The sequence below is a fragment of the Trachurus trachurus genome (assembly GCF_905171665.1).
Source record: "Trachurus trachurus genome assembly, chromosome: 5".
NCBI lineage: Eukaryota > Metazoa > Chordata > Actinopteri > Carangiformes > Carangidae > Trachurus > Trachurus trachurus.
The window spans coordinates 6,715,285-6,725,096 of record NC_139896.1 but is presented as its reverse complement, the minus strand read 5'-3'; the positions used below and the strand labels follow the sequence as shown (position 1 = coordinate 6,725,096).

Here is a 9,812-nt window from a genome sequence, read left to right as displayed (position 1 = left end):
TTCAGCAAGTCCACATTTGCTTCTCCTTGTTCTGTTGTTTTTGTTTCTCTCACTGTAGGTTGCTGTTTTTTAATTTCTTCATGTTGTCTTATTTTGGTAACAGCTTTTTCAAGTGTTAATTCACTGTCCATTTGCAGTTTTTCAGATAGGCCATGATGCTTTATCCCTACCACTAACCTGTCTCTGATCATTTCCTCCCGCAGAGGGCCATATTGACAGTGCTCTGCTAGTTTATAAACTGCAGAAATGAAGGCTTCAGCCGATTCGCCTGGCTCTTGGCTTCTCTTATTGAAACGAGCCCTTTCATAAATAACATTATATTTGCATATGAAGTATTTATCAAAGGCTTCCTTTACTGGGCTGTACTTCTTTAAATTTTCCTCACTTAAGCCTAGTGTGCCCAAAATATCGTCGGCTTTATCGCCCATAGCATAAACTAATGAGTTTACTTGATATTCTTCATTCTTACTGTCCAGTCCGGCTGCCAGCCGGAACCGTTCAAACCGCCGAATCCAGTTGGGCCAGTTAGCAAAGTCCGAGAAGTCAAAGTTTTCAGGTGGGCTTATGGAGAAAAGGGAATCCATTGTTCTGTCTCTTTATTGTTGAGCAGGCTCCTCTGCGTTGTCTCTTGTCCCGTTGCAACACGCTCCCTCGCCGTCAGTCTAACTAGCTATCTGCACTCAGTTTCTAACTGCAGGCTAGCGTTAGCTTAGCTTAGCACCGACCGCGACTCGTGGGTCGTGTTTATTTATTTATTTATTTACCGCAACTCGCCGGACAACTTCTTCCGAGCGACCGTCCGAGACGGGATTCAGCACTCTTCTGACACCATGTAACATGCCGTGTTCAGGCAGTCTGTAGATAGTTCCAGACGGGAGACGACGTCGGTCTGCAGTTCACTTTATTTACAACTCTGCATACACATACACTTATACTTCCGGTATGTCCGTCTCCTAATATGTTCCCTACACAACAGGTACACACATCTGCTCTCGCTACAGCTTTGGTTTTAGCTTCGTGCATATTAAAAATGAAAGATGTTGTGTCTTGTGAAACAGCTGCTCCGAGTATGTTGTTACCTCATGTAGAAACCTCAATGAACTCTGTTTGGCGACATGTGACTGACACAGGTTACACAACATGATGCAGACCAATAAATGTAAAAGGCAAAGCACTTATAATATTGATATAATTTCATTAGTGGGTCAGAGGCTCAGTCACCTCAGACACCATATATATCATATATGATGTTACAAAGTGTATATTTGTGTAGTTTTATCTGTCATAAACAAGAGATAACAGGTTATGGGGCGAGCTTGTGTTGCGGTGCCACCGAGATGGGATCTGGGACAACCGGTCGGAGGCTCTGATCTTACAAAGTTAGTTTTCAGCCAAGAGACGCTACATTGAAGGTAGAGAGCCTCCATTCTCCCTGTAACACGTTACAAGTCATTTATTAAACCATCACAATTACTGCAAAGCTGTTTAAAGCAGAAGTAAGTGCTTCAAGTCACAACTTATGACTTTGTAGCGTTCCAGGCAACCCACTCGTGTTTTTCCGACCTGTTTTACCGGTGAAAGTCACTATAACGGCCACTCGTGACTTCCGACCGGTGAACTCGTACCAGATCGAACTGGTACGACTTCACGGTCGGAAAAATACGAGTTTCCTTGAACGCACCATAACAGTCCTCGTCCCTATGTCACCACATTCACGGCGTCCCTTGGCTGCACACACAGCCCTGCATGCCGTTCTCTCTCCTCATTGGATAAAAACTGTAGGATACGATAAATGTTTTCTCCTCAGCTCAGAGCAGAGCAGAGTGACTGACAGACCCGTGTTTCAGTCCAAACACTCTATGTAAGTGATTGCTGTCAGAAGATATAACTATTTAAGACTTATATTAACACAAATATATCACTCACTTCTGCTTTAATTAAGGTAAAAAATGTTACAAATCCTGCATAGTTCTTCTTTAAAGCTGAGTCTCGGCTTTATTTAATGAACCAGCAGTCATCAAGGCAACAAGGCATTTATCCTTCACTTGTCTATTGTGAAGACAGCCATGCACATATCCAATTATTCAGCAAAACACACACACACAGACACACACATGCTCCTGTTAATAACTGACCCGAGGGAACAGTGACACAGGTATCAGAAGTATAATTCCCCATTAAAGGAATAACTCATGTTGGAGAAAAGTGGAGACGTCTAATCCAAACTGTGGTTTAACTTCTCCGTGACCTTCAGACTTCTCTGTGGAGAAATCCTTATATTGCACAGGAAAGAACAATCTGATTGTGAAATGATGCAAGATAAAAACAAACAGACACACACATGGAGCTGATGTTGTGCTGGCATGATTTGTAATTTGCTGTGTTAATAAAGAAACACACACACGCACACACTGAGCCAGCCACAGCTTTTTGTTTCTGATTTTTCTTCCTAAATTGCCCCGGTGTACATGTCCCAACAGCGGCGGAGAATTCCTGAGGAGGTGTGTGTGAAACAAACGACTAAACTTCAGTAAGATCTTTCCAAAAAAGGACTTTTCTGTTCCTCGCTGTGTGATCAGCGACCAACACAGACCCAGTTCTGAGCAGAACACAACGCACAGGGCCGCACGTCAGGTAATGATTCAGAAATCACATGTTTTTTGTTTTTTTTGTGCATTTAAAATCAAAGAGCTTTTTGTTTATGTGCATAGGTTGAAATATGTTGTCATTTTTCAGCACATACAGTATAAACAATACATGAATTTTATCTTAAGATATGAAAGTGCTCATATAGCCAAAACAAGATGTTGGCGTAAAGTGCATGAATGAATAAATGAAACTGACTTACAGGTGCAACTGTTTAATTTCTTTGCATCTAATATTTACTTTATGCTGCATCATGCATTGTACTTTTCTGGTTTAAGTAATTCACGCTACCTGTTGCATGTCTGTCCATCCTCAAGGAAACACAGTTTCTGTTGCTTTGCTGCAGTTCGTCCTCTCCTACCAGTGATTAGACTCTGTCTTTCTTCATCTGACACACCTCTAAAGATAGAAGGTGATGTGTGTTGTCCAAATTGTGAATCTCTCTGAGTAACGTGTGAGTTTCCACTATAGATAAAAGTTTGCTTGACTGTTAAATTCATCATAAATTCATCATAAATTAATAAATTGCTGCAGTTGTTTCAGGATTGTCAATGATGGTGACCTCAGGTTAATCTGTTGATGGGATGTAGACACCACCTACATGACCGCAATGTTTACATTTCTGTCTAATTCATGTAACAGGATCCTGTGTGTAAAACAGTGTGATTGAGTATAATCAAAACCAGACACAAAGGGCATTTACATGAACAAATTCCATCATGTTCTTCAGTGTAAATTAAACTATACTGTATAGGTCATGTGATGTTAGTTTCATCCAATAATCACCGGAGCTGCTGTGCAAGTATTTTGGAAAAAAAAAAAGTTTATTAATTTAACAAGCATACAAAACAACAAATCATTTTTTTCAAACTACCAATGCAGTTTCAGTGCAATTCCAAAATATACATTTTCAGCAGGGCATGTTAATCAAAGTTATTCACGTCAGAAACAGCCATTTAAATAATTCTTTCTTTCTTTTTGATTATCATTTGACAATTGTCCTAGCCAGAGGAAGCTCGCAAGTGATACCCTCATGAGGTAAAACCGTACACATCCAACCTTTTTAAAACATACAAAACAAAAAGCACTACGTCACAAATGAAATATTATTAAATACATGAACAAAAACATAGAAGTATTATAGCACAATACAAAACCAACGCATTTGTAAACAAAGTCTGTAAACAGAAAGGAAGTATGTGGTTGTATATATTTGGTTTGTGGATTTAATAAATACCTAGCTGATGCACTGTTTTCTATCAGTTTACCACATAAGACAGTATTTGGTGTGCACGTGCAGCAGACCGTCAGTTATAACTCTGAAAAGGTTGAAGGACGTGAAGTTCTGGACAAGGTTTTTCTCCTCTGTGTGTGTGTGTATGTGTGTGTTTTCCCACATCTACAGGCAATAGCATAGATAGATAAACACAGAGGCCGATCGTTGATTAAAAAAAAAGAGAAAAAAGACACAAACTTCTTTTATCCTTCTCCCTCAGGTGAGAAGAAGTGACATTCTAGGTTTGCTTCTTCCAACAGGCGGATCTCATTCATTCACTCACAGAGAGACTGTTGCTTTAAGACAGGATCATCGTATTCGCAGCGCACAGCAGTGAGACAATAACAAGAGCCTGACGATGGCACCGCCAAAAAAGGACTTGATTTGAGTCGAGTCCCTTTTCTGACTGGAGGATGCTGAAGCTTGTGTCTGTCTGGCACAACAGGCTGATGACGTGAAAAGGCCCGGTCACTTAGCTGATGACCAAACGAACATCATCCAACAGCATCGTCTCCCGAGTCTAACAACAGCTTTAACAAAAGCTTCTTTTGTCAGCGGTGGCAGCATCAGTAAAGGCCAGAGGTTCACCGAGTGGCCCCACAGCTGCACTGACAAATGACTTCACACGTGTGTTAATACTATTTTACAAACTGGCCGAGAAATGTCTTTAATAATTATGGTTTTAGTCCGTGGGCTCGATCTCGATATGTTCCATGATTCTTTGGAGTCGACTTTTTTTTTTTTTCTTCTCTTCTCTTCAGGTGCTACAATTACGCTGCTACATAAAACTGAACAGTGGTGTAACATGGACACTGAAATCCATTTGGAGCCGTTTGCATCATTTCCGCTTCATTAATCCACATTGCAAAGCTGTGGAGTGCCACGAAACTACGACACCTTCGTTAATTTCCACTCCAGCTTTCCTACCTCATTGGTTGAGATTTTTTCTTTTTTCTATATTTGAACTCTTCACAAAAAGTCTGACTTTGAATTTGGCTGCTCCTGGCCTTCGTGGAAGCACGCACGATGCGATGCATAAGTTAGCATGTTAGTATCAAACACTGCTACAGTCAGATTCATCTGGGCGTAAAACACATACTGCTGCTGTCAGGTGTGTAATAAACACTATATTATTAGCCTATCAAAACATTTCAGTTATACTTTGTCAGATTGTAATGCAACCTAAATCAAATACGGTATGCCCTTTAAAAGCAAGGAACCCATAGATAGATATTTATATATATATATATATAATTCAATTATTGTGCTATTTCTCTGATAAATAGGATTCAAAAAGCACTCAAACGTTCAGTCAGCACCCAGCCACACAGAGAGAATACAAGCCTTTAAGACATAACTGTTAATGGGAGGTTTTTTTTTTGCTTATTACAGCATATTCAATGTACAGATTACTGTAGAACTGCCATTAAAAAGAAGGTAAGCAAAACTGTGGTCGTCTCGTCAGAAGAATCGGACTTAACGTAAACGGCACGGAAAGAGAAAAAAAGCACAGCATTCACTTGTAAGTTCCATCGACTTATCACAGCAACACTCCCCCAGCTTCTCATGAGGCCGAACAAAAGAAAAAAAAACAAAAAAAACATGAGCTCGGTGGAGACTCTAATGAAAAAAGTAGAGCGCACTAGATTCAGGAGTCTCGCTGTCTGTTATTTTCAGTCTACTTCAGCCATTTGTTTTTGTTTTTTCTTCTTTTAAATAGCCCACGCAAATATACAAAAAAGAGAGGAAAAGAAGAGAGAAAAGAAATGAGTGACAGTGTGTGTGTCTGTGCTTTAAACAGTGAAAAGTGATGAGAACATGAGACGCGGTCACAGGTTAAAGGGTAAATCAGCACTGAATTACAGAGGGACAAACACGTCTCACCTCCAACTTCAAAACTGTGGAGCGTGATGTGTTTATGCCAACGTCTTAATGAGTGATGTCAAGACAGGTTTTACTCCATCAACAGATAAAACACCTGCCGTGACATCACTGATCTGGGGGTGTGGAGAACAAGTGCACCGTGGTTTTTATATTTTAACTTAAAGCAGCACTTTTCAACCCTTTGTGATTCAGTTGGATTACCCTTTAAAGTTGTCTCTTTTCTCTCTCTCTCATCTCAGCATGGTTTGTACACTCTTGTAGCTCCGCCTCTCAATTTTTTTTTTTTTTTTTAAACCTTCTCCTTCTCCCCCATTGTCCGCTTCCCTCTCTACCTAATGCACTCCTCCTCTGATGGGGTTTCCGATTCTTCGTTGTCACTGTCATCGAGCTCGGGCAGGTCCCCCCACAGGAGCAGATTCAGACCTGCAGACACACAAGTGGATGGCGAAAAAGTCTTAATAACAAACAATTAACAGACTGAATGAAACTCGTAAAGGGATAGTTCACCCAAAATTGAAATTTCACTCACTATCTACTCACCCTCATGTCGACTAAGGGCTGGGAGAAGTTTCAGAGTTATCCGTGGCTTCTCTGAGTTACAGGGGGTCTCGGCGTAGCAGTGCATGTCCATATAACGGTTGCAAATGGATACCAACTGTCTTCGTAACAAAAAGACACACCAAAAAACATCCAAATACCTCCATGCTGCTCGTATGTAATGTCCGTCTTGTATTGAAGCCCTGAAATGCGAAATTGTCCCGAAATTTTTTTTATAAGTCAAGCTTGTTTGTAGCGGAAGTTCCTCTCCTCTTCCCGGTTCGTCCAAATTTAGAGGAGCATCGAGAAGCTTCAACTACAAAACAGACTTATTTAATTTTTTTCGTGACAATTTCGCATTTCGGGGCTTCAATACAAGATGGACATTACATACGAGCAGCATGGAGGTATTTTGATGTTTTTTGGTGTGTCTTTTTGTTACGAAGACAGTTGGTATCCATTTGCAACCGTTATATTGACATGCACTGCTACGCCGAGACCCCCTGTGACTCAGAGAAGCCACGGAGGACTCTGAAACTTCTCCCAGCCCTTAGTCCACATGAGGGTGAGTAGATAATGAGTGAAATTTCAATTTTGGGTGAACTATCCCTTTAAGTTGTATCAATGGGAGCTCATACTGACCTGTTGCATCCAGTCTGTTGAGAGTAGACACAGCGTCGCTATTGAACATCCAGAAGTGGCCGTTGTTACAGGAGAGCAGGCAGGGTTTACACGGGGCCACAACATGATAGCCCACAACGTTACCGCTGAGGGGGGAGAGAGGGAGAGAGGGAGGGAGAGGGGGGAGAGAATAAAGAAGGAACATGTGTCAGCACTTTACTGGGGTCACTTGTGAAAAGTGCTAACTCCACTAGTGGGCGTCTATTATCTAACATATTTGTTTTTGCCCTGTACACAACAACAAAGGCCTGGGGGACACAAAAGAGGCACAAGAGAGCTTCACTGTAAAACCAAGCTTTACATTTAAATCAAAAACAAATGCCAAATATATCATCTACAACAAAACAAAAAGGCACAAACTATTCACTTTTCTTAATGGAAATATTATTACTTGCAGCTCTACAGGTGAAACTAGTATCTCTATAGGTGTGATCCCATTGTTTGTTGTGATAACTGTGGTGGCTTTTAATTGGCATGTCACATGAGCAGATGGTCTTTGTAAAGCAAAACCCTGCAGGCTACTATAGAAAAAGCCTTTTACGTACCACTTGAGACATGCAATGTCTCTCAGTTTGCATTTGCAGCTTTCAGTAGAGTAGCAGCTGGCCACAAAGTCAACAGTTCTTGGAGGGGGTGGGGAGGAGGACGAGGAGGAGGAGGAGGAGGAGGGGAGGAGGTGTGCGTGTAGAGAGAAACAAAACATGTCCATGAAAGATTAATTAAAAACCCACACTGATTTCACATTTGACATCATATAACGATAAAAATCTGTTTATTATAAAAAAGATCTGCCTCTCCTATCAGTGCTGTTCTGTCCATGTATCAGTTAGCTACAGCTTTGACAAGTACATGTCGCCCTGACAGCAGCAGCAAGAGCAGCAGACGTAAACAAAGGCTAGCTGGATTAGCACCTTACCTGTTAGGAGGTATGTCAGTCGAAAACAGCTCCACCTCGGTGTCTGCAAGCAGCACCGCTTTCATTCCTCTCGTGCAGAGCAGACTGTCACAGAAGATGCAGTTCACCTGTGTCACACACTTGTTTTTGAAATTGGCGTTGGATGTAGACATTGTTGTTGTCCTGCTAAAAATGGACGAACTCTCTCGCTCTTTCTTTCTTTATGTCTGTCCTCCTCCTCCCACCTCCTCCTCCTCTGACAGCAAGTGCAGCGACAAAAAAACAAAAAAAACAAAACAAAAGAAAACACAAAAAAACGAGCACTGATATTACTCACTATCAGCTCGATTTGAGATGAAAATAATCGATTAAAAGGTTAACTTCGCAGGCGTTGACGATGGCTCTAACGTCCTTGTGCAGACGTTAGCAGCTAACTGTTAGCTCGTTGAACAAACGCACGGAGGGGGAAAAAAAGAAGCAACGTAACAAAGTTAAAACGTTTCGATGTATAAATCGATAGATAAACGATATCGGCGAATAACTAGCCTGTTTTTACACGGCTGGCTCAGCATCCATCCATTCAGATGCAGCTAACAACAACTAACTGAATAGCTGTCAGCTTTGTTTACAACTTCCTGGTATTTAAGGACACTTCCTGAAACTATCTTTAAAAGACCCAGGACTTGGCTTTGATTGGTTACTCTCCATAGTAACTGTCGCCATTGGCTACCGTCATTCCAAATTCTGAAGCGGATTGGTTGTCAAAAAGATACGCCCACTTTTAACGGTCCTGAAAGCCGATTGGTCGTCAGCGTGCCATTCAAATTCCGTTCCACCAATCGTGTTGTGGGAAGTAGAGCGCTCGTCCAATAAAATTAGGCGGGGCTGTGGTTTTTGTCGGTGTAAAAAAAAAAAAAAAGAATAAAGAAAAGGAAATAAAAGTTGATGCTTTGACGTTCAAGAAGAGGGAAACTTGAAATATTTATCAATGTTTTATAGTATAAATTCTTATCGCCCAACACAAAGCGTTTAAACCGTAACCACACAGTAGCGTATAGAGTGAGTATAGAGAATATAATAATGAGTAGTTATGGACTTGTTTGCTATCAAGCTAAAGCTAATGTTTGGATTTTTTGCTAAATTAGAGCTAATCCTTGTTAAGTTACACATGGTGGTGATTTTAGTCGGTTAGTTAGCTTCCTGTAAGAAAGCTGTGATATGTAACCACAGGAAACATATCACTGCTGCTATTTTTGTTTTTGAAAACCCTGATGTAATGATGGAAATCTCATTGAATCTGCAGCAAATGTGATTTATACCCATGTGAATCCCTTCCCACAGTGTAATGTGTGTGCATGTACAGTGGCATGCAACAGTTTAAGTGGAAGATGAAATGATCTCCAGAAGGCATACAGAAAAACATGAAGCACTCTTTTGCAATATTCTAAGTAATATCAGTGTATTATTTTTTGTTTTCTACAATTTAAGGGTGAAAAGGGGAAACAAGAAACCCAGGAGAAGCTTACTATTTACACACTGTGATAGTTTATATAGGTAGCTAACTTACTAACTATGCAGGGTGCCCAAACATTTTCCTCTTCGAAAATGTAAAAGATGAAAAAACAAAAACATTGTTTAAAATGTAAAGGGAATGTCTTTTGCAGATCATTTCGTCTTCCACTTGCTTTAACAAAAAATTCTGACCAGGGGGTACCCAAACTTTTGCATGATACCACTGTATGTCCTGCACACTGGTGGGGACTGACCAGCTGCAGCAGCCAACCAACCCTCCATCTCCTCCTTCCTTCTCTCTCTCACACTTCAGGAGAGGGGAGAGGGGGAGTAGTTTAGTTCAGACGGAGGGGAGGGACTGACGGGCTGCAGCGAGACCCA

The 9,812-nt window shown here is 41.0% G+C and overlaps 2 protein-coding genes across 3 annotated transcripts in view; one reads left to right on the top strand and one right to left on the bottom strand.

Moving 5' to 3' along the window:
• Window positions 1-2,488: 2,488 nt before the first annotated feature.
• Window positions 2,489-9,812, top strand: part of srgap2 (SLIT-ROBO Rho GTPase activating protein 2) — an 88,358-nt gene continuing 81,034 nt past the window's right edge. For both annotated transcript variants that reach the window (XM_083972085.1, XM_083972083.1), the window contains exon 1: window positions 2,489-2,634. The gene's annotated coding sequence lies outside the window, so the exon portion shown is untranslated. The remainder of the gene's footprint in view (window positions 2,635-9,812) is intronic.
• LOC310986251 (protein FAM72A) lies at window positions 3,540-8,134 on the bottom strand. Its single transcript, XM_083972089.1, has 4 exons — window positions 7,941-8,134; window positions 7,570-7,647; window positions 6,986-7,110; window positions 3,540-6,229 (listed from the first exon to the last, which is right to left on the bottom strand). The coding sequence occupies exons 1-4, from the start codon at window positions 8,090-8,092 to the stop codon at window positions 6,135-6,137; spliced, it is 450 nt and encodes a 149-aa protein (XP_083828215.1). The 5' UTR covers window positions 8,093-8,134; the 3' UTR covers window positions 3,540-6,134.

Excerpts from the sequence above, each read along its gene's own strand:
- LOC310986251 (XM_083972089.1), bottom strand. The coding sequence starts at position 8,092 with ATGTCTACATCCAACGCCAATTTCAAAAACAAGTGTGTGACACAGGTG. Across the intron at positions 7,648-7,940 it reads ACTGACATACCTCCTAACAG|AACTGTTGACTTTGTGGCCA; the intron begins GTAAGGTGCTAA and ends ACCCCCTCCAAG. Across the intron at positions 7,111-7,569 it reads GACATTGCATGTCTCAAGTG|CGGTAACGTTGTGGGCTATC; the intron begins GTACGTAAAAGG and ends CTCCCCCCTCAG.